The 26,116-nt window shown below is 35.7% G+C and overlaps 1 protein-coding gene across 1 annotated transcript; it reads right to left on the reverse strand.

Moving 5' to 3' along the window:
• Positions 1–9,897: 9,897 nt before the first annotated feature.
• LOC145096220 (putative mitochondrial protein AtMg00820) lies at positions 9,898–10,221 on the reverse strand. The gene has a single exon (XM_079033979.1). It carries the CDS (start codon positions 10,219–10,221, stop codon positions 9,898–9,900), a length of 324 nt encoding a protein of 107 aa, XP_078890105.1.
• Between the last annotated feature and the right edge of the window lie 15,895 nt (positions 10,222–26,116).

The following is a 26,116-nucleotide window of genomic DNA, read 5'->3' on the forward strand; positions in this document are numbered from 1 at the left end:
TCCATAATCCACGAGTTCCTAATATTGAAAAATTCAAACTCACTCAAGCCCTTTTGGCAAGAAAACATGTAGAAGGAAAGTCAATGTGTGCACATGTCCTAGAGATGAAGTCACACATTGATAGGTTAAGAATGTTGGGATCTGTTGTCTGTGAGGAGCTGGTTGTTGATTGGGTTCTTTAGTCACTTCCTGACTCATATAGTGAGTTCGTAATAGAGTACTATATGATGAGCCACGACGTAACCCTCATCGATCTCACTTATATGCTTATTGCTGCTGAATCAGCAATTATTTGGCACACTAGAAAAGCAAAGTTGATTGGTGGATCTGCCTTTTAGACCTCTATGGATATAGGAAATGGCAACGAAAGGCATGCCATGATTGAAAAGTTTGATCATAAGAGAAAGGAAAAGTCAGAAGTAGTTCCATGTGATGTTCCAAAAGAATCAATTTGCTTTTATTGCCAAGAGAAGGGGCATTGGAGACGAAGCTGCCCTATTTACCTAAGAGACCTAAGAGATGGGAGATTTAAAACGTATGGCTCTACTTTAGGTAAATTCCATTAACTAACTCTTTTAAGTTCCTATTCTAGATTCTTAATACATGATGTGATAAGATTGCATTTCGATGTTTTGTAGGATCAAAGAAAAGAAAGGAAGCTTAAGGGAAGAAGTGAGCGGAATCTAATCGTGAAGAAATGGATTTCGATCGCATTACTTGAAGATTAGGATCTTGAGCTACTACTTGGAGTTAGAATAAGATTGCTAAGAAATATGTATTAACATAGTTTTTCAATTAAATTGCATTGTAAGGACAATTTTTTTCCGCAATAAACTAAATTTTGATTTTATATTATTTATTTATCCTTGCAATGGCGTGTATGAAAAATTGATGTTTGTAAGTTTCTATTATTAGCAATAATGGATTTGGTTCTTATTATGTTATTTATGGAAAGTCGAGAATTTACCAAATAGGGAGAGTTTCTCATCGCCCAAGGTTCAATTGGACAGAAACTTGGAATCATGCAACTTGGTTGCACGATGAATGAGAAATTTCATATTTGGAAATTAAACTAATTCATTGACAAAGTGTCAAGTGAAGGACTAGGAGATCGAGTACTCAAAGTTGTGTGTTGATCAAGTCCACAACAAGAGTAACAAAGATATTTGTCATGATTTACTCAGGTTAAGTAAATATGATTATACTTATAAGATTAAGTGTAATTCTGAGTTGATTGAGAGTGTTTCGATCAATAGCAGAACGAATAAGAAGAATCAAGTAGGCAGAAAGATAAAAGTTTCTCTATTCTAAGAAGAAGGGAGAGTACCTTTTATTATGTTTTATGATAGGTCTTAATGATTAAGAAACATATCTCAATTGATCCTCTAAGTGAGTCTTAGTGCAATTGTATGTCTGAGAAGAGGAATCAAGAATTGAAGAAATGGTTAAATCAAGAAGTCAATCATACTTCGTTCTAAAAGCAAGTCTTAGAGCTAAGATTGTGAGTTGAGTGACAAGTATTAAGAAGGTTTATGACATTCATCAAATGTGGAATTTGAAAAAGTTTTCTTATTCTTATACATTTGAAATTGGAAAGTTGTGATGTCTTGCATAGGAAAAAGACCAACTAGAACCAATTTTGTGAAGTGTTTTGTCTTGATAAAAGCTACACTAACTCTTGAATATTTGTTTGTCAAGAAATGTTTATTGACAAGAGAATATTATATGTCAAGGAGTCGGTGGGAGTCTTAATGGTCTTGAAAGGTTTCAAGAACTAATTAAGAATAAACCATATCAATCATCACTAGCACACGACTTGAGGTTTACAACCTATCATGTTGACACTATCTTGTTTCTGTTCCGTTCCAATTGAGTTAATTATGCATGTGAATTCTATGAGTTCTCATTTGAATGCATAAAAGGCAAGGACCTTGATCAATGAAAAGTACATTGATAAGAAAGGATGAACTGCTTAACTACTTGGAAGACATGGTGGGCACTCGTGTTACCATAAGGCAAGAAATCAAGACTAAGAAAGTTCGCTCCATATGAGTTTGGATTTGTCGCAAACTTTGGTTTTGGGCAAATTCGCATGGATAGGAACACATACACCATGAAAATCTAAGTGTCATAAGATTCCCTCCTTCATGAAAATGACTGTGAGGAAATGCTTTCACTAAGAGAGACTTTAAGAAGATAGTGATTGTGAAATTGTATTCTTGAATTCGATTATGGTTACGATATCCCTTTCCATAAATCACATTGTGAGATTTGGCAATTAGTCTGAATTGTTTAGACACACATATGAGCTATCTAAGGCAAAGGTGTATAAGTTTAAGAAGCTTAGATAAAGGATTATCATGTCAAAGCTAGTGGGAGCATAAGTGTTATGCTTATTTGATAATAATCATCATGATAGTGGGAGCATAAATGTTATGCTTGTATGATTATTAAAACAAGTATTGCAAGTTAACAATATTAATTATAGAAAACAAGAGTTCTACTTTGCAAAGTCGTAAGGGTTGAATAGTTGTTTTGCTATAATTAAGGGAGAGAATATTATGCTTCATTTCTAATCTAAAGGCTTAGATTGTGGAATGTTAATAAATTTAGTCAAGGATACATAGTGTTATGGCATTGTTCGAATTGTGAGAACGTGGCACATTAAATATTATGGCAGAAGATTGATAAAGTATCATATATTTATGTAAGACATTATGCATCGTATCCCATACTCTTCGGGTATAGGATTGATTGCTAGTGCTATTATATTAGACCATTCTAAAATTTTCCAAATGTCTAGCGCATTTAGAGGGAAAAAGGACTAGAATCGGTTTTGACTAAAATAATTAAACAACTATCAAAGGACGATCCAAAGCTCGCTGAGGATTGGTCGCTTGTGAGTAGTTGGAAGTATGGTATTGGATGGACCATATCGACATTATTATGAATAGATAAGATTCTATTAAGAATAAGTTGTCGTATGGAAAAATATGGAAATGTTTCCATATTGGGAGTTGGATATTGAGAATCTATGTCTAGATTAGAAACTTTTAAGCAAGAAGGATGTTCAAAGGAATGTACTTTGAATGAGAGACATCATATCTGTAGAATTGCTTCTGATAGAGAATGGCCAAGTCTTGATGATTTTGATCTATGAATTTACGAAAGGATCATTGCATAAAATGTTAGAATCTAGCATATTCTATAAGTGGCAAGAATTTGATATTCTTATACTTATGATAAGGATTGGGAGTTGTGAAATGAGTATGATTGGAAATGTGTTCATTTGATCTATTTCACAAAGTAAGGACCGTAGGTAAACATTGTGTGCATGCTAAGAGCATGGGACAATTGTTGTTATAATTCAAGTAAGAAGTTGATTACCTGAAACAACAAATAATGAGTAATCAATATGGTGATTAAATAAAATGTTTTATTTATACCCAGATTTTGGGGCCATATGGGATTAGTATTATTGTGTTTCACTTTGGATGTTTTGACTTCCTATATAATTAAATTGATCCAGAACAATCAAATTATTCGAACAGACCACAGTCGTTCATATGTTGGAAGTAGGTATGAATGAAGACTATTGTGAATTGGTGTGTGGATTGTCTAAAGTGTATTAGACATAAGCAAATGTTTGCTGCAACGTTCATGAGTGCTTTTGAATATGATTTGAGCATTGGATTAAACCCACGCTCACTTGGATCACTTCATGGATTTTATCACGAGTGATTGGTGAGACGTTAATATCTTATATTCTTGAAACTGAGATGTGTGAGTTGTATCTTGCGAGTCGGTTACACATTGATAATATGTAAACGCACCAGTAACTTGGTGTCATAAAACATATTGTTGTGTGTGATTCATTGAGTGACTACAAGCAAGCATTGAAACAAAGTTTATCCGTTCCTTTTATCCAAAGTAGGATGAAAGCGATATCTTTGGGCGCCTCGATGATTTAGTGATGACACCCTAAGCGCTTGGCCAAGCCGGGACTAATTTGATGTATTCAATTGTAGTCTGTTGTCAGTCATCATAAATCGGAAATCGGGAAACAACATATAGACTGAGAGAATGATTTCAATCTACGTCTCACGTCTATAATATATCTAGAATGGAGGAATATATGATCCCTTATCTAAAGGATGCGTATCTGATAAGATCAGAGTTGACAGCGGCTTTTGAAAGCTACGATTGCAGATCAGGATCTGAAGTCATACGCAAAATAGTTATTAGACTTATCCTAGTGGGAGACTATTGGATTAGTGTCTAAGTCCATAACTATTTTGGTATGTACTTGACCCGATGGTGCATGGTCCTCTTTGGTTGCCTTCACCAATGAAACTTGATAGGATGAATTATGGAGAGAGAAGATTAATTATGATTTATTAATATATTATGAGAATAATATATTAAAGGAGAAATCATATTGTTTAGTTAACATTAGTCAAGAATTAATTGATAATTAATTTTGTGGCTAAAAGAGATTAATTAAACTTAAGGGATTGGAACTCTAATTATAAGATAATTGCATTTGGGCTATGGATTACCTTGGAATAATAGGTTGGACGAATTCTATGGGGAAACCCATTAGAAATCGTCCAAGGGTTATTCTAAAAGGGTCCATGGGCTTCTTAGGGCTTAAGTAGTCAAGTTAGGGTTTCCTAGTCGAAAACCCTAATAGCCTACATGTGTATATAGTACCCTTAAGCCCCAAAAACGTGGCTAAGAGTTCCACTAGGGTTTCTGGACGTTTTGGGTAGCCTCCTCTCTCCTTATTCTTCATCCTCTTGCCCTTGGTATTTGTGAGCCATTATTGGAGTGACACTTGTGACTCTAAGCTTTCTGAAGTCATTACAAGGAGGATTTGAGATTGTTATTGCTACATAACAATCAAAGGTAATTCTTTAAACCCTAATTTTAGTTTATAATATGTTAGATCTAAGATTGTAAGTCTTGGATACATTGCATGTACAATAGAGAAACCTAGATCCAAGCATTAGGGTTTGTATGAGCACATAGGATGTTCTTATGGCTAAAACCCATCAATACTTGCAACTATAGTTATGAAACTTATCCATGTGGGAGACTGTTGGATATGGTGTCTAAGTCCATAACTATATTTGGTATGAACTTAACCCATCCCAGCATGGTCCATTTGGGTTGCACTTCACCTAACAATTTGTATGGATATATTTTTGAAAATAAGATGTTTATGATATATTAATATATTATGAGTTATAATATATTAATATGACATCATATTATTTAATTAGTGTTGATAAAAAATTAATTTTTGTAATTAATTTAGTGATCAAAAGAAGCTAATTAAATAGGGACTCTTACATATATATGGATTGGGCTAAGATTTATTTATGATGGGCTAAGAGTATATGGAAGTCCATGGATAGTCCATGGAGCTTTTAACCCATGAATCTTAGGTAAATGAAGAGTCAAGGGTATTAGGGTTTAACCATAATCCTCCATAGTATATAAAGAGGTCATTGGTTCTAGAATTGGCACTAGTGTGTGTGAGAACAAGAATAGGACAATTTTGTGAGCATCATATTCTCTCAAGTATTTCCAAGTTGTTTTGGGTTATTTTTGACACCACTTGAGGCATTCACACTATTGGTGCTAGGCTCATAAACTCCAAGCTACCCATTAAAAAGAAAAGGTATGTAATTCTATCTATAATTTTTGTTATTCATGTACCTAGGATTTCATGATAGATATGTTAAGGATTTGGAAATCATTTTGCATGTATAATAGAGAAAACATAGTTCCAAAGCTTCTAGGGTTGTATGTACACCTTAAGGCTGTTAGGATGCTCAAAACTCAACATAATCGTCAAGATCTCATGGAATGTTTTCGCGTTGCTAAAAGAATCTGCGCAATATTTTGCAACTGTTTGAAGGTCCTTCTCTTTTTATTGTTATTGGAGTTGGAGTTGCTCAACTTTCCTTGCTTGTACTTCCCTGTGGAATGCTTCGAACTTTCTGATTCCGTACTGTGTACTTGGAAGGTATCGAGTCCAAGAATCAGCAGATTGGTAACCATCAAATCCTTGATGTCGCACTAAGGTGTCCCTCGGGTTCGTGATTCCTTGCACAAATGTGCTCCCCACGCCTAGACCACCTATAAGTAATGGTGGATGAATAGCATTTCCTGAGCTTCCTCGGTCTCCTTGACCTAAAGTCAAGTTTAGCCTCGGCTCAGCTCTGGAAAGGGCTGATGAAGTGCCCTACGGTGCAACATGTGTTTGTAGTGTTTGTGTGATACGAACAAGTATGGAGTTCAACTCTTCAGGATCAAAATTAGTTCAAGTGTGATGCCCTCGAGACCTTAGGGCGACTCGAACCAACAGGATCCACTTGGGATCCGACTTGGGGTGTGTATGCATGATGGTATGAAACAGACACACTCATTGTATCTGAGTGGTGAGATGGGGTATGAACGGGTGAGCGCGCAGTAACTCCAATGATTACCAGGGTCTTTTGAGAGACTGCAATATGAGTCGTGGTATGTTTTTGGATTTGACTGGGGGTAAGTTTGAGTTTCTTCCTTCTGAAAACATATGTTGAATTCAATGACTCATGATGTGAATCATCTGTAATGTAGACTGGGGGATCTTGAGTTTTAGAGGGAGAGTGATCAACCGCAGTAGAAGATTTTGTGGACTTGGACTTACGTTTCTTTTGAATGCCAACACCCTTTTTCACCGTATTGATTGGGCCTTTTCTTGATGTCACAATGGACTTAACCCTTTTGGCTTTGGGTTGAGCTACTTGGCCTGCGGTTGAAGGAGGAACCTGTGCTGCGGTATGGACTACGGTACTAGGAGGCGCCTGTGTTGTGGTAGGGACTACGGTAAAATGATTTGGTTTGGGAGGAGAAGAGTGGTATGGGTCAATACCACACGTAGCCACAATATGATCACCTAAATAAAGAGTTGTGAGTCCAATGGATTCAAAAATATACACTAGCAATCTCCTAAGTGGTCCAAAAATAATTTGATCTTTAGAGGCAGTGTACCTTTTCTGACCGCGAGTGGAAAACGAGGTTTGTGTCGTTTCCCATATCAAGCTTGGCATCCTTGTGCAAATTTGAGATGCATAGTGACCAGAATTGAGCAAAAGTCAGCCCGGTTGCATCTTCTCTTGGAGCTTCCTTGATAATGTACTACAAGAAGTCATCCCATAGAATTTGATAGTAATTCACAGCATTTCCAGTGTAGATGCTCCAAAAAAGTTCCAAGAGCTTAATCCCCATGTTGTCTGTTCCACCCATTCTTCTAGAGATACTTTCGATGAAAAAGTCGCACACAAACTGCCACACAACCAGAAGTTGATTCTTCTTGAACTCGCCGATTTCTTTGAGTTTCTTTTGGTAACCCATTTGGTATAGGGTTGATACCACATCTTTAGGGCTAGGAGAGTAAAATCTTGTCGAGGGAAGAACCTTAAGGTTGATTGTATTCGAGAACTTTTCTTTTGTGAGAATCACCAGTGAGTCATCCACTAAATTTAGAAGCACTTCTTGAAGGTTGTGACTTGGACGGAATGTAGAGAATGCACACTTGAAGAGCACTGCCATTGGAACTGCTTCTATGAAAGCATTGAACGCACCATACAGTGGATGATTTGGATCAAATTTGATCATTAGTTTGATAGCCTCGATATATGAAGGGTGATCTTCAAAGATGGTTCTGAAGTTTCTCAATGCGATGGAAGGGGTTTAATCCTTGATGGTGGATTTAGAACCAGTCGGGCGAGCAGAGTCGGAAGCTTTTGATTGCTTCCTTGAGACACCAGACTCCACCATTTTTGCTAAAAGGTTTTTTTTTTCAGAACTTGCAAAAGACTTTTTAAGCAAGATGATGGAGAAGAGAAAGAGTTCGTCGAAGGATTCAGATAGCGTAAAAACTATCTTTGGAGAAATTAGGGATTTTTATACCTCTGGATTTCAAAATTTATTGTAATTAACTTAACTACAGTTGTTAAATTTTAAAAAACCTTTTGGGTTTTACCACTATCAACCACAATCGAATAAATCAGAAAGATAAAGCGATTCCGGGAAAGGATGAGCATTTATTGCAACACAATACCATGATTACACATCGCCTGAATGTGGGGTTGAAAATTGTTTTAACCGTTGTGAAAAATGGGGAAGTGGAAACAGATTTGACAACCAACAGCCGCGTGCCAAGACTGGTTGAGGAAAAGATTTCTTGAAGATTTCATTTATGGGAAAACGGTTCATTTGTTTTTATCCCAAAAAGGAAGTTGTCGAAGGAAAGGTTATTTGAAAAAGGACTAAAACTGTCATGTGCGACATAGTGAATGTTTGAACGAATGTTTTTCTTTAAACTCCATTAAATAGCACACAACGTTGTTCACAACTTTTATGAAGTTATGACTGTGGGATCATTTATTGTAACTACGGTTGAATTCGGATGACTTTGGTGGTATGCTGTATAACTGCGGTAACATTAGCTGAAAGAACACTTGATCATGAAGTTAGAAATAAAAGAAATAAAAGGAACCAAAGAATATATTGATCATATATGATTGCAGTATACTAGGTATACTGAAGATAAATATAAGAAATATATTATTTTAGAACCACAATGAAGAGAATGCTTCAAGAGTTTCTTAATTTTGAAAAGAAAAGAAAGAATTCCTTCACACTTGGAGACCAAATGAAGTCTGCGGTAGCTATCAATTCAAGAAAATTGCGGGTTTGGATTCATCATTCCTAGCATTTCTATAAAACCATTTAAATTTATAGCATCAAGTTCCCTAGTTAAAACATTAGGTATCTTTTCGTGAGTGAGAACAAAAATGAGTCCAATGTTACCTTTGAGGATGTGATCCTTGATGAAGTGATACCATAGTTCAATGTGCTTCGTCTTAGAGCGGTTAATAGGATTGTGAGAAATCGCTATAACACTATCTGAATCACAGTAAATTGTTACCACGAGCATTCTGTAACCATAGTCCATGAGTTGAATCTTCATCCAAAGAACTTCGGAACAGCAGCTGGCTGCGGCCACATATTCTGCCTCTGTGGGAGACAACGAGACGCAATTATGGTTCCTTGAAGACTAGCTGACTAGTCTTCCTCCTAAGAATTGGCATCCAACTGAAGTACTTTTTCGATCTAATCTGCATCCTACATGATGCGCATCTGTGAATGCTTGAAGGCTGAAGTCATTTACCGTAGCGTACTAGAGGCCTAATGCTTTACTTCACTTTAGATATTTGAGAATTTTCTGAATGCGGTCAAGTTAGATACTTTAGGGTCAGCTTGGTACCTAGCACATAAGCCCGTCACAAAGACAATATCCGGTCTACTTGTAGTGATGTACAACAATGACCCAATCATTCCATGATAGGTTTTGTGGTCAACTAATTCTTCGGTAGGATCAGCTGAAATCTTGTATCCGAAGGCCATTGGGAGGTCGGCTTAGGAAAAATTGTCCATTGAGAATTTCTTCAATAGCTCAGAGGTATATTTTTCTTGATGAATGAATATACCTTGGGGAACTTTTTTCACTTGGAGTCCTAGAAAGAAGTTGATCTCTCTATTCATGCTTATTTGGAATTTACTTGTCATGAGCTTCACAAAGTCATTCACCATACCCCGATCTGTTGAGCCAAAAATGTTATCATCAAAATATATTTGGACGAGAATCAAGTGATTACCATTTTCCCTTCTAAATAATGTGGGATCAATCACACCTCTTTTATATCATGACATGACCAGAAACTCTGAAAGAGTCTCATACCAAGCCCATGGTGCTTGTTTAAGACCGCATACCGCTTTTTGTAGCATGTAGCAATGGTTTGGAAATTCTAGACTCTCAAAGCTTGAAGGTTGTCGCAGTTAAATGTCTTCCTTTAGTTCTCCATTCAGAAAGGCACTTTTTACATCCATTTTATGTACTTTGATATTCTTGTGTGCCGCATACGCTGAGAAAAAGAGTATTTCTTCCATTCTAGCTACGGGGGCATATGTTTCATCGTACTTACCGCCTTCAAGTTGATTGTATCCCATAGCAAATAGCCTTGCTTTGTTTCTTACTACCGCACTGAACTCATCAAGCTTGTTTTTGTATAACCATCTAGTACCGAAAATTGTATGGCCTGATGGCTTCGGTAACAGTTTCCATACTTTGTTCCTGTCAAACTCAGCTAACTCTTCTTGCATTGCAGTGATCTAGTCGGCTTCCATGAGTGCTTCTTTTATGGTTCGAGGCTCGACTGAGGACATAAAAGTTGCATTGCGGCAATGGTGTGTTAAATCACTAGAGGATCGAGTTTATATACATACATATGGGTTTCCAATGATTTGACCTGGTGGGTGATCCTTCGTCCAAATGCGAAGACGAGGATGTTGGTGATCAGCGGTTATGGTAGAGGGAATATCTTCAACGTCAGAGGATTCTGCAGTTGGAGAAAGTAGTTTCCCCTCGACTTGGGAGTGGACCGCAGAAGTATCTTGGACCATAGGATTTTGAACAATAGTAGTTGAAGGAGGTTCCCCCTGATTGAGGATGGAAGTTCCCCCTGAACCAAAGATGTTTCCCCCCTGGATTGATGAATGAGTGCTAACTCTTGGATATGTTCTTGTGTCTATGTTCTGAACCTCTTCATCCTTAGAGTCTAAGGAAATTTTTGATTGGATTTTAACCCTGCGGGTAAACACCGGAGTTGCATCTTCTACAACTAGAACCTCGATGGTTGTCATTTGAACCGGAGTTGAACTTTCCCCCTCAACCTGTGAGGTGGAAGTATCGAGTGACAAATCTTCAGATAGGGTTGGACTAGATACTTCAGCATGCTGTTGTTGAGCAACCGGAGACACCAAGATTTCTAAGAGAAAAGTTGTCTCTGCGGGATCAAAAAGATCATTGTAGTTGATTTAAACTATGTTTAGGGGACTCAAAGAGGTTGGGATATCACTTTCCAGTATAGCCTTTTTTTTAAGTTAACAAGCAGTGTTGCAAACATAATAGTCATCAAATTTGACAACGAAGCTTTCGACTATTAGTCTTGTTCGTCTAATGAGAACCCTGTATGCCACTTTTTGAGTTGAGTAGACAAGAAAAATGTCTTCATCTGATTTCGGTGCAAATTTTTAAGATGATCCATGTTGTTGATCACAAAACATTTGCATATAAAAGTATTGAAGAATCAGACATTGGGTTTGTAGTTGTTGAGACCCTCATACGGAGTCTTGTTAAGACGCTTGCAAATGATGCTTCTGTTTTGAACAAAGCATGCATTTTCCACTGTTTCGGCCCAGAAGTAGAGAGGAAAGTTGGAAAATTTTAACATCGATCTAGTTGCTTCGACCAATGTACAATTTCTTCGCTTTATGATTCCATTTTTTTGCAGTGTGTAGGGAGCTGAAAAGTTGTGACTGATGTCCTTGGAAACCAAGAAACTATTATATAGTTGATTAGTGAATTCGGTTCCTTTGTCACTTCTTAACCTTCTGACTGATAGCTTGATTTGGAGCTTTATGTCTTTTATGAAGTTGATCATGACCTGCGGTGTGTCAGATTTGAGTCTCAGGAAGAAGACCCAATTGCAACGAGTAAATTCATAAACAATAACCAGAATGTATTTCTTGTGCTGAAGAATGGCTACGATAGATGGACCGTAGAGATCAATATGAATTAGCTCTAAAGGTTCAACTAATGATGATTCGATAATCAGAGGATGACTTCCCTTGGTTTGTTTTCCACACTCACAAGCCGGGAACAACGTATCGTTACTATACTTTAGGATTGGAAGACCATGAACTAGTTCTTCGGTGACCAAGTTGTTGATATATCAGAAGTTGAGATGAGCTGGCTTGCGGTGCTACAACCAGCTAACTTTGGATGCAGCTTTTGAAAGAAAACACAATTGTGGTTTGCCAATGATCAATGAGACATCCAAAGGATACATTGTCCCTTCGGCTTTGGATTTGATCATGCATGTGTTTCTATCATTCTTCATTATGTAGTAATATTCATTATCAAATTCAAACCAATGACCAGCTTTACATAATTGGCCCACACTGATCAATTTATGTTTGAGACCTTCTACATAAGAAACCTTTTGATTTCAGAAATTTCCCATGGTCAATACACTGTAACCCCTGATGATTCTATTTTCATTATTTCCGAACGTGACATGTCCACCATTACAAATTACCTTGAAGTCGAGAAGGTATTCTAACCTTCCGGTCATGTGTAAGGAGCAGACACTATCAATCAACCACTCCTCTTATGGTTCCTCCTTGCACGTTGCCAGAAAAATTAATGGGTTAGTATGGGCACCCAAACAAGTTTAGAGCCCGGGTTCACATGAGAAACTTTCGTACTGGATCCATGCACGTGCGTCTTAGGAACGTATTTTGTGTCAGATTTTAGACCTAGTCTTGGGTGTTTCGCAACTTTTGGGATGTTATGAGGTTGGACTGGACGAGACGTTTTTAGCAGATTAAATCCAAAGGAAAGCTTTTTCACATTCATCGAGACACCGTACTTGGTCAACGGTCCGAAGGTTGTGGTTGAAGACTTGTGATCGGTCAATGGGTGGGATTTGACTGCAGTGACTTTGGGATTTGAAAAAGTTTTGGCACGTGAATTACTCCTAGGTTTTACCCAATGACGGATTGATGTGATTTTGAAGGTTCAGGAGTTGGTAAGATATCTTTCCATTTTGGATCGTTTAAGTAATAACTTTGAAAAGACGTGACTTTCTTTTGGAATTTTACAGGAGTGTTTGAAAAGATTTTTGTTACTGTACATTCCTTTTTGTTTGATCCTTTGAATGCCATTTTTTTTAAATTATTTTTTGCAGGTGTGGTTTTTTCAAAATTCTTTTGATTTGAAAACTTGGCTTGTTCGAATGTTTTTGTTTTTGTAGTCAGTATCCTGTTTTTTTACCTCGGGACCTGAGTTCTTCTTTGAAAGCCAATTTTGCTTGTGTTTTTGGAGAAACATAATAAAAAATATTCAATTACGGTTTCATGAAAGCCTTTGAACGAGTTAAAAAACAAGAACTTGAGTCATCCGAACTAGAAGGTTTAGGACTTTGTGAACATTGGCCAAATTCAAAATTTTCAATTAGTAACTAATGAAGAATGGGTTGAATAGTCACTGAGCTTTGAAGGGTTTTGAGCATTCTAACACTCCTAAGGTGTACATGCAACCCAAAATACCTTGGATCTATATTTTCTCTATTATACATGCAAACTTTCAATTTCCAAGGTATTACCCTGACTAGCATACAAAACTTTGATACTTGGGTAATAAAAAAATTTAAAGAATCTATTGAAAGACATATTGATCTTGATGAATTTCAATAGTCGAAAAATAAAGAACCTGAACTTAGCGCTACCCTCAATAAGAGGTAGAATAACATATTATGGAATCTAACATACTTCCACCTCCACCTCATAGATCTGATAATGAGTGTCGTCCATCCAAGTTTTGTGGTTTCCATATTATAGAGGAGAATGAAAACATGTTAGGTGATAATGTTCCGCACAACTATTAGGAAGCAATAGCGAGCCCATATGCTAGAAAACGGAAAAGGGAAATAGCGAGCGAGATTCAATCCATATATAATAACCAATTTTGGAATTTGGTTGATCATACGCCTGACCTTATAATTGTTGGTGTAAACAGGTCTTCAGGAAGAACACAAACATGGATGCGAATGTACACAAGTTCAAAGATCGCCTGATTGAAAAATCTTATACTTAGACTCAAGAACTGACGATGATTAAACTTTCTCTCCAGTGGAAATGATCAAATCTATTAGGATACTACTTACAACAGTCGCTAACCATGACTATAAAATATGGAAAATGGATGTAAAGCTTTTTTTCCTTAATGGAAAATCGACAGTGAATGCTTAAATGACTCAACCATAAGTTTTTGTGCAGTTCAAGTATCTAGATAGAGTGTGAAAGGTTGATAGGTCCATTTATGGACTCAAACAAGCCTCTCGTAAGGGGAATATTTGTTTCAATGATAATACAAAAGAGTTTGTTTTTTTAAAAAAATGATGAGGAGAAATGTATGTATGTTTGAATCAGTAGTATGGTTGTAGTAAAAGATTAGCTTGTGAAGTGTTTCAGTATGAAGGACATGGGAGATGTCATGAATATACTTGGTATTACGATCTATAAAGATAGATCTAGGCGATTAATTGGACTTAGCCAAAGTACATAATTAGACGAAATCTTGAAGAAATTTAAGATGGAACGTACCTATGCAACTGATGGGTTTTAGCATAAACATAGAATCCTATGTGGACATCCAACCGTAATAAGACCTAGGTCTTCTCTAATTGAAAATACCATATGAACAACATGCAAACCCTATATCTGTGGATAATAATTGAAAATCACATAATAAGGATTACGATACATACCTTTGATTATTATGTAGAAATAACAATCCAAAACCTTGTAGATCTTGAAGATTAATAGCAAGTATCACAATTGTAATACCTCTAATGAATCACAAACACACTTAGCAAGAGGATGAGATATGAGAAGGATGAGGATGCTTCAAATTTTGGCTACAACTCTCTAAGGTTTCTAGTAGCCGAAATTCATTAGGGTATGGGTCTTTATATAGTGAGGTGACATAGAGCCAAAGTTAGGGTTAAGAATAAGAAACCCTAATACCAAGCAAGCCTTAAACCTTCCATCTACAAGCCATTGGAAGAAAATTCTAGGGCTTCTCTAGAAGATTTTCGCCTAAGCCTCTTTAGGAGGGTTCTAAAGCTTCTACCTCAACTATCAATAAATTACCAAACAACCCCTGTACTTTTAATTAATTTAATAATATGATTTCTAATTAATATATTATTTCCATAATATATTAATAATCATTCAATTCAATTTATTAATCAAATTAATAAATTCTTCCTCTTTCTCAGTTAATCATCCTGTCTAGTTGCTAGTATGAAGGCAACCTAAAAGAACTGTGCTATAATCAATTCAAGTATATAGCAATTATAGTTATGGGCTTAGACACCTAATCTAATAGTCTCCCACTTGGATAAGTTTAATAACTATAGTTGCCAGTATAACTTCAAAAACTGATTCGCAAATTGTAGCTCCCAAAACCGCTGTTGAACTCTGACCTAGTCAGTAATATGTCCTAAGATAAGTGATCATATAATTCTCCGTTCTGCAATATAGCATTGTGGACAAACGATACGAAACTGAGTCAATCTTAATGTCCAACAGTTGGTTTCCCAATTTCTGATTTGAAATAACAAAGAACTACTAATGGAACACATCAATTTAGTCATGGCCGGGCCCGACACATAAGTCAACACCAAATCATCATGCACTACAAGAAAAACGTGATTTTGCTAGGGAAGGTCTCTATAGAACGTATTTTCGTTGTTAATCTGCAATGGATCATGCTATGGAATGTCGTTCCATAGCAATGTTGCTACCACATTGTCTACGGATTTTATTTCTGGTAGCGAGAATGGGAGCTGCTAGGGAAAATGCTATCGACTCCATATCTGTTGATATTATGCTACTGATAGTTCTTTGGAACAAAAATTTGTAGCAATTTTCCAACGATATTTGTTACGAAATCACTTTCCGTTGTACTGTTGTTATGGAATTAATTATCGTGGTTACTATGTAACCGAGTTTGTGACGGAAACCAACTCCATAGTTGATTTGCTATGTAAGTATCTTCCGTCAGTAATTTTCTAGGGAATTTTTCTATGGAATATGATTTAGTTTGCTTGTTTTGCTATGGAACAAAACGTGTAGCTAATTTGTGACGGTATTTGTTGGGATGTTGTACACTTAATTAATTTTCTTGTTCTATGGATGAATTATTATTATGATCAATGGAGTTTTTAAGATATGGTTTGAATGAAATGTTTTTGAATTGGTAATATGTGGCATCAACTAATGGCTAAAAATGTAAAAATGAATTATAAAAGTAGATATTGCTGGCAAGCGGACTCGAACTTAAGCTTATGCTATAAAAAGGGGTGTTTAAGCCAGTTGTGCTAATCAAGTTGTGTATAATTTCTTGAAAAACATAGTATAAAATGACTAATTAACCATATAATTTTCTTAGAACTCAGACCCTATTTTTTTGGGGCCCATGCGGTTGCACCTCTTGCACACCCTTAAAACCGGACATGTTAAAGTATATAATCTATGTAGATTATTTTCCTTACTAACGAATTCATTACAAACTTAACTTTAATTCCTTTAACTATACTTCATCACAAAAATAACATGGGTTTTATGTATATTTCATCCTATTCAAACAACATAGCAAGCAAAAATGACTAAAATGCCCATTTAACAGAATGATGTAAATATAAAACCAAAAATAAAATTATAGTAGTATACAACTTCATATACAATACAATATGAACACTAATGTTCAATGTCCAATCTATTATCAACCATTTATATTTTTAAGAAATATACAAAACCTACCATACTCTACGTAGCAACGACAAACCGTGTAATATCTTTGTCGATCTTCATCATGGCCTATTACAAATGCACCTTTAACAGAATGACATGAGTCTTCACATTGGAATGTGATGTTATTCATTTTAAGTCTATGAACAACATCAACAGCCCGCAACAACTCTTTGGCACTATCAACAACACCCATGTACTCCCCATCATCCGGAACTGCCCAGCCAAAATAGGCATCAAATAATTGTAAACCTACACATTAAAATATCCATCAACTAATCCAATGTATCCTTTTCAATACAAAAGTAAATATTATTCAACACAACACGACTGAATAATAATCCCAAACTACAAATATGGCTTAATTAACTATATATATTATTTAACTTACATCTATACCATATATACATACCTTCATCACATTGATGAGGCCCTCTTGAAATGTTTATCATTCCCAGAAAATAAATTGCCTCAAGATGATCTTCATCTTCTGCTTGTCTCAACAAAGTCAATCCTAAATCAAAATTGCCATAATAAAAGCATTCATCTTGTTGACAGAATGACAATATCAATATCTAACATCAATGACATTAAATATTAATAAATGGTATAGATTACTTATAATTGCTGAAACTACACATACAATTCCTTGTCTGAACATGGCTTCAATGTTATTATGCAATGCACATGTGCGTATAAATAAATCAGCTTTCAACTTTATGGGATCCATTCCCTCAAACATGTCAATGCATGTTGTTTTGTACACTTGTAGATCACCCCCTGCTTCATACATCTTCTTTGAACTTTAAAAATTTTAATACACAGTAAATAACAAATAAATAAAGTTGTATTTCATCAAATATACATTCATTAGTTGATTTTTATTGAGAATTACCAAAGTCTTGCAGAGACGATATCTTTCGCTGATTCTGCCCCTAATACTACAACTATCCGACTCAAAATATCTAGTGGGAGATCATCTAACGAACAGCATCTTCTTGTATTCGACAATTCTACTTACAAAATACACATTGGAGTAGTTGGTTTCAATTTTTTTTAGAAAGTAAGTGTAACTATGAAAGACAGTGTAACAGGGTATGCAAAAAAAAAAAAAAACTTACTTTATGATGATCTGGTCGCGAGGAGTACAGGATTCTCTATTATTGAAGAAAATCATTTTTAAGAACGATTATCCTTCGACGATTTGAGGGTTTTAGTGTTTGTATGCAGATTGATCGTCCGGAAAAGTTGAGATGTTCTGAATGGTTAAAGAACTGAAATGCTGGCGTGACGTCAGAGGTATGATGACGCCATAACGATTTAGGGTGCAAAAAGAACAAATTGCCCTTGAAATAATTCCAAATATGTGAATACTAAGGGTATTTGTGTCAAAACACATTATTCAGATATTATAACATTTTATAGCTAGGTAACAGTGGACTTTTGACTGTTGAAATCAAAAAGACAAAAGTAACATATATATCATAATCCGTAATGTAATACATTTATATTAACATTTCACCAAATTACTTGTATATATTCATGTATTAATATACATATTAAAAGTAGAACATGATTTTAGCAGTAAACTTTTTTTAATTTAGATTTTAGACACAATTGTTTTCTTTCGTTGCCACTTTTAGTCCCTATGTTTATAGTAACTTTTTTTTACTTTGATTTTAGCCACAATACTTTTTCTTTGTTGCCACTTTTAGTCCCTATGTTAATGTCTTTACAATTTTACCCCATGCAAAGCATAGGTTCTCCACTAGTTGATATTAAACCAAATTACCAAATCCAAACTAAAATACATGTATGTTTATGCCTATAGAATTGTACTTTATATGTATTCAATACTAGGAAAGAGAAAACATTTGCTACATACAACTATAATCACAATACAATATAAACACTAATATTCAAAGTCCAAAACACATTATTCAAATATTATTCAAACATTATTCAAACATCATTCAAACATCATTCCAAACTTTTACTCTTTTAGTCCCTTATTAACAACACAACATATTTACTAATCAAATAACACCGTCAAGTAATTACTTATCAAGTAAATTACTATATATTAGTATATTAAACCAAAAGAATGTACATAGCATTAATTGTCTTAATATGAAAGTACATATCAACAAACTACTCATAAATTATACAAAACTCCCTAGAAAACCTAAGACAACAAGCATCCCAAAAACAAATTTCACACCTAAACACCCATTTGTATCCATTCACAAAAGCGTCCGACACACTAATTATGGACTTATGCATTGCACAAGTTATATTGAAGCCATGGAAGTGTACATGTTTCCTCCCCTCCTTATTTAAATTGAGATGAACCTTAGAACAAGTTGCTCTAAGATTCCACTTACCTTTTGCTCTACGGTAGGCATTGTTCAACATGTCCAAAGCTTCCTGCTTCTTATGTCTCCCTTCAGCCATCACCATCATTCCCACGAAAAAATGTTGAATCCAAATGTCCCAATGCAGATGCTTCTTCAAGCATCGTTTTCCCTTCCTGACCAGCTTCTAAAAAAATAACTTCATCTGAAAAAACATGAAACACATAATTTCTAGTTAAAGTAACGCAAAACAAGAAACATATTAATTAATACTATGCATATATACAACAACATACCAAACCATTCCTGAACAAAATATTTGGGTTTCTCATCTCTATGCATTTGTTGACAAATGTATGTTTCTGGTCAAACCAACCATAAAATCGTTATCCATCTACCTCCATATGTTTATATACTTTATCCGTTTTTCCTGCCTCGTTAAAGAAACTACAACTGCAAACGAAACAAAACACTCACTCCAAAAACTCAAATACACTTGTGAAATAGAATGATCGAAGACAAAACTTACACACTCTTCATCCTGAAAGCCTCGACTGCTGAAATTTTTCCCAAGTCGACTATTATTTTCTCCATCACTTCCAATGGTATGTCTGTTACCGATTTCCTTTGATTTCTTGATTACATCTTCGAAGAAGTACTGGTTTCCACAATAATAAACCTTCACTAAGATAAACATTCTGCGAAAATGATTTTAGGGTTTTTTGACTGTCAGAATTTTGAAATTGGGGTTGTTTGCAAGCGACTAAAATAAGGGTGAAGTACTGAAAAAACGTGTTTCGTCGGAAAACATTATGGCGCCTAGAATATGTTCCATTATAAAATGACCAAATTGTCCTCATGCATACAATGACTTATATTTAATTAGTAAGGGTAGTTTTGTTCAATGTCTGAATTAAAAGAAAAATCAATTTCTATTTTAATACACAACCGACACAAATGATATATGTTGACCAATGACCCATATGTCATCCATGGACACCATAAGCAACTACCATGTTGACCAATAACCGTATGTCATCCATGGACACCATAAGCAACTACATTTCAGCTTTTCGCAACGGATTCCTTCGGTAGCAAAATCGTGTTTTTCTTGTAGTGATGGGGCCCAATATATCACCTATTTCATGAGGGCAAAAGGAATAGATAAACTTTTACTTATATGCTTGCATTATATACTTGTCAAATTATGCACAACAATATGTTTTATAACATCAAGTTACTGATGCATTTACGTATCATCAATGCAACCAACTCATAAACAATAACTCATATATCTCCGTTTAAAGATTATAGGATATTATCATCTCAAAATTACTTGTGATAAATTCCATGAAGTAATTCTCTGAGCGTGGGTTAATCCAATACTTAACTTATCCATTTCAAAAGTACTCATGAATACTACAACAAACCCTAGCTATGTATAAAACACATAGAATATCTATTGTCCAATTCATGATAGTCTCCATTCACTACTTACTTCCAAAAGTATGTTGGACTGTGGATGTTTGAATAATCTAACTATTCAGGAAGTAAAATACCTCTAATAAATCACAAATACACTTAGCAAGAGGATGAGATATGAGAAGGAGGAGGATGCTTCAAATTTCGGCTACAACTCTCTAGGGCTTCTAGTAGCAAAAATTCCTAAGGGTATGTGTCTTTATATAGTAAGGCCACTTAGAGCCAAAGCTAGGGTTAACAGTAGGAAACCGTAATGGCTTTCCTCAAGGACCAAGCAAGCCTTAAACCTTCCATCTACAAGCTCTTGGTCGAAAATTCTAGGGCTTCTCTAGAAGATTTTCGTCCAAACCTCTTTAGGAGGGTTCTAAAGCTTCTTTCCTCAACTATCAATAAATTACCAAATAGTTCATGTACTTTTAATTAATTCAATTAATCCCAAAATTATTTCCAATTGATTTATAATTAACTATTAATTAAATAATATGATTTCTAATAAATATATTATTTCCATAATACATTAATAAATCATTTAATTCAATTAATAAATCAAATTAATTAATTCTTCCTCTTTCTCAGTTAATCATCCTGTCTAGTTGCTAGTATAAAGGCAACCCAAAAGGATTGTGCTACAATCAATTCAAGTATACACCAATTATAATTATGGGCCTAGACACCTAATCTAACTGCAGCATGACATGATTTTAAGTAAAACTCAACGTACCAATATTAGTGAAGAAATGGATAGAATGAGTCGAGTCCCATATGCATTGCTTTAGGATAGATCATGTACACCATGGCATGTATTAGGCTTGACATTTTTTGTCTAACACCTATTTTCCAGGATGGATCGATTTAGGGTTTCAAGGAGCCAAAAGGTCGAATTTTGAAGAAATGGAGCCTTGCGACGTAATCTTTCAGAGGTCACAACGTGATATGGTTTATTATTGATATTTTTCTCGTGACTACTCTCAGGACGTGAAACATAGAGACCCGCGATGTGAGTACTGATGTAGCCCAAGACCATGATCATTTACGGTTTCCTTTGCATTTAAGTCTGTGACAACCTGAAAATGTTTTGCCTTCTAGCCTTCTTAAGGGTCATTCTATTGGGTTTTAAGCCTGATACACTTAAGGAATGAGTGATATAATGTACCTGCTACAAACTCTGCGCAACATTTCAAGCCTTAGGACCACCAACAGGAGTTCACGGCCACAACACTTGAGTTTACGGCTGTAAACTCAAGGTGGGCCATAAACTCCCTCAATAAGACTCCTTCTCTTCATTTTTCTTTCAATATTCACACTTTCAACTTAAGAAAACTCCATCCTCTCTCAAGTATCATCAACCCTTTCTAATCATGCCTCATTCTCATGATTCATCCATGAAAACATCCATTTTGTCTAGATCTTCAACTTTCACCAAGAACACCAAGAACATACACTTGTTTTTGGTAGCCAAAAACTCATCAAAGGCCCTCAAAAGTATGAGTATTCCATCTATCATATACTAGTACATGTTAAACACTAGATGATGGCCTTGAAACATCACCAAACCCAACATCAAAGAGAGTTTCCGGCCAGAAGCTTCTCCCTAGGCCGTAAACCCATGTTTTAGTCTTAACATGAGCCTTAAACACTTATAACCCCTTGCTAACCCTTGGAACACTTGAACCTTTGAAACTCCTTGCCTTTAAGACCAAAACTAAGACCATTTGGTTAGTTTACGGCCATACACTTTCTGGTGTGGCCGTAAACACCTCAACACCTTCCAGTAAGTTATTTTTGCTCATCCTTGTGTAGAGCAATAGCCCCTCAAGTTTCCCTAGCATTCAAACACCCTCTTAAGTAGATTTTCCATGACTTTACGGCCGTAAACTACATGGCCGTAAACACCTAAAGGTGGCCTTATACATCCCTTTGATGAATCACATGTGATTCTAAAACTTGGTCCAAGTGTTTCCTAGTCCCTAAAGGTGTTTCCTTTCATATAGTTGCTTATAAACACTATATTCATGCCAATACATGCCATATATGTCATTTAGGATACGTTTGTGTCTCGGGACTTCATTCGTGGAACTTCTCATCCTTACATGCTTATTCGTTGAATCACCCACATAAAGTGAGTGTATACCCCTATAATGAATCTTTTAACTATTTAAAATGCTTTTAAGGGGGGGGGGATACAAGTTGGAGAAAATGATAATTGTGTAAATGTTTTTTATAAACATCTTTTAAAAGATTGCTTATGTCTTTTATAAGTGATCAAAACATTTCATAAACACTTTTAAAGTTATGTTACTTTATAGTTTAACAAAACTTCGTTTTTAAAGTACAAGCATAACTTAGTAGTAAAATAAGTCTTTTCAATAGCAGTTCAAGCAAAATACTTGTAAACTATAAGGGGTAAAGTTTAGAGGTTCAGTTCACACTAGATACTAGAGCATACTATAAAGAGAAACAAGGAGGTAGATACAATACATCAGAGAGACATACTATACACTATACATGATAACAGAAGGAACATACTAAGATACTATAATAGAATGAACATACTAAGATTCTATAGCATGAGAGAACTACAGGATCTAATTATACCAATGAATCACTAAATCATTGTTCTAAAAAAAAGGTGATAGTGAAATTGGGTATACATGATCGTATAACTTTAATGTGGATTTACACGGCCTAGCAACTGGTTTGCTGAAGTCGCGTTTGGTTCCCAGAATCTCTTGACAGGGAGAGCGTATAGTATGGGTACTAGCCTTCACATTATGACCTTAATAAAACATACATGTTGTAAGGTAATCAGTATGTCAGGATGTCAATTTAAAAGACAATGCTATACTTACATTGTCCCATTACTTTCATATTGTGATAGTTCCACTTGAAAGTTAATGCAAACTATTTTCGAGTCAAGATAGTTATAAATTAGGGAAAACTTACATTTTATAAATGAAAAACAGAACAGTCAAGTCTAGTGCATTCAATAGAAAAGGACCTATAATGATAACTTTATGATTCCTTAGTGTATACATCAGAGATATATATTAATCGGATCCGACAGGTAGTAGGATGTGTGCTTTCTGCTTCATTTCTTGCTCTTTGTTTGGTTGAGGGCTTAGAGCAGATTCACTCAACCTACTATCTATTTGATCTTAGCTTTATATATATTTCGTATATAGCAAGAAATCCTAAGGAGTACCAAGTATGGGCCCGGTCATGGTATACAAATTCAATACATCGTTCTCTATTATAAAACATACTCTTCAAATACAACATTTGGTAGACAAAATTAGAAACTTACCAGTGAAGGGTTTAATCCATTTTATTAAACCAGTATAAACTTAAAGGACCTTAGGTGGTTAACTCTATAATACCTTAGTTTATACATTAGGGATATATATAATTAATACCCGATAAGTAGTTGGATGTGTTCCTTCTGTCTCATTTGATGTTCCTTGTTTGGTTGTGGGCTTAAGGCAGATTTACACAATTAACTATCTATGCGGTATTAGATTATATATAGCTAGTATAAACTAAGTGATTATAGAAGGAACCACTGTGGTTACCATTTTTACTAAAAGAAATAAGGGTTTTCTTAAAGAATCTTTTCATCAAATATAAAGGAACTATTATAGTTAACTCCATGAGTACCAAGTGAATACGCCAGGGTTATATGAAACAATTATGTAACAAACAATGGGATGTGTGTTTTCCACCTTACTTCATGTTCCTTGTTTGGTTGTGGGCTTAGGGCAGATACACACAATCGATTGTTTTTTTACTCTGGGTTCTATATACCTTGCATCCATTTAGTATGCATAGAAAGGATTGTAGAGTCATTTTTACTTATCTTTAATCAAAGAAGGAAATATAGGATTTTCTGGAGGAACATGCGAACTTTTCTAAACAGAACTTACAACTTACTACAACTTTCTTACAACTTCTTACATCACTAAAATCTTATGAACTCACCAGCTTAAATGCTAATCTACGCTTTCAAAATAACTTGTATTCTCAGAAGACCAGTAGACAGGTACGTGCTCTGGGAATTTAGAAGATGGAGCAGTATAGCTTCATGTCTTATTTTGTTATTTACTTTGTAGTCTATGTTATGTGACCACATACTTTGTAAACACTTTCTTTCTAATGAAATGGTTTATCATTACTTTGATTGCTACGATGCATGTCTTGTGATACTAAACATGACGTCCTCCACCCTCGAACATTTCCTCCGTTCCGGTTTTGGGGTGTGACAAAGTCCCTCTAAACCAATTTTAGGGTTCATTATCAGTCTCCAAACCCTCATTCACCTCAGAAAACCCTAGCCTTCACCCCTTGCTTAATTCTTGTCCATTTTGGGAGCATTTCTTTGTTTGAAGAAGAAGAAAAGAAGAAGAAGAATGTGAACTTTTGTAGATGCTTGCAAATAATCATCATCATCATCACATCACATTTTCTTTAGACCCTTGTAAGTGTCAGGCTTCCACCTTTATTGTTGTTTTTGGCTAGATCCAAGTTTTGTCCCAATTTTCTCCTTGGTTTAGCAAGTTTGAATGAAAGGAAACCATAAAGTTGGCAACTCTCTGGGTCATAAGGGTCTCCACAGTGTCATGTAGTTCAAATATAGTGAATGATTGGTTTTTGAACCCTTTCATGGAAGTTGGATGATCTTTTCTTGAATTTTAGTCCCAAATGAGATCTAGACATGTATTGGACATACATCCCCATAAAGCATCGACTTTTAAGTGTATTATGAGTAATAAGACCTTCAGGAAAGTTAGCGTAAAAGGATCTATGGGTTAGGGCTTAAATGGTTCGGTTTTTGACTTCAGATTATGCTCACGACGTAAGACATAGGGTCTCGCGAGGTAAGGGTTGAATAACCTTGTTCTTTGTTAAGCTCCGTGGAGCTCACTACATGAGAAAAGGTTGCTCACATCGTGAGGTCAACTCAGGTGATTTCCTTTTACTAAGTTGGCTAGGTCGGGTTGAGACGAGTTGGAATTAGACCGAGAGGACTCTCATGACGTGACTAAGGTCTAGTCACAATGTGAGGCTAGATAGTTGACATTAAGGGTTTTTGACATTTACCTAGGTTGACTTTTGGACTAGATAGCTCACTTTAATGTGTAGTGTAAGGTTGGACCTTGCATGACACAATAAGAGTGTTGTAGCAGTGATTATAAGGCCTTTTAGCTGTGGTTTAGTTGATTCGTGATTCTGGTGAGTCTTCCTCACTGTGCTTGTGGGTTGAAGACACCAAGGTCAGCCCATTAGATTTTGTATCCTTGTATATTGGATTGTTGTTATGTTGAGTATGTGCTTGATTGGTAGATTTGTCTCATTACCTATGTTCATTGAGTATGGGCTAGATTAGTATATTTTTTTGTTACTTGTACTTGCTGGTTATTGATTATTATAATATATGTCGAAATGTTACAGTTTCTTGGGGTGAGGCTATCCTGCTTTGTGCTGAAGGCCAAGATAACCAGGGTGGTCTGGATAGACTATAGGTCTGCGAGGCGGTCTAGTCAGGTCGAAGGCCTAGATAGGTGTTCGGATAGGCTGTAGGGCCTATGCCGCAGTCTAGTTAGGTCAAAGGCTCACAAAGAGGTCTTGATAGGTTGTAGGCATGACGCGGCGGTCCAGTCAAGCTGAAGGCTCATATATGCATGTTGTTATTTGTTTGATTGTATGTGGTGCTTTGGGGGAACTCACTAAGCTTTGGCTTACAGTTTCAGTTTATTATTTCAGGTACTTCACATGATTGTTGCAACGCG

Source organism: Lactuca serriola, chromosome 3 (genome assembly GCF_051521515.1).
Source record: "Lactuca serriola cultivar US96UC23 chromosome 3, Lser_US96UC23_V15, whole genome shotgun sequence".
Lineage (NCBI taxonomy): Eukaryota > Viridiplantae > Streptophyta > Magnoliopsida > Asterales > Asteraceae > Lactuca > Lactuca serriola.

Coding starts and splice junctions, on each gene's coding strand:
- LOC145096220 (XM_079033979.1), bottom strand. CDS start 10,221: ATGCAAGAAGAGTTAGCTGAGTTTGACAGGAACAAAGTATGGAAACTG.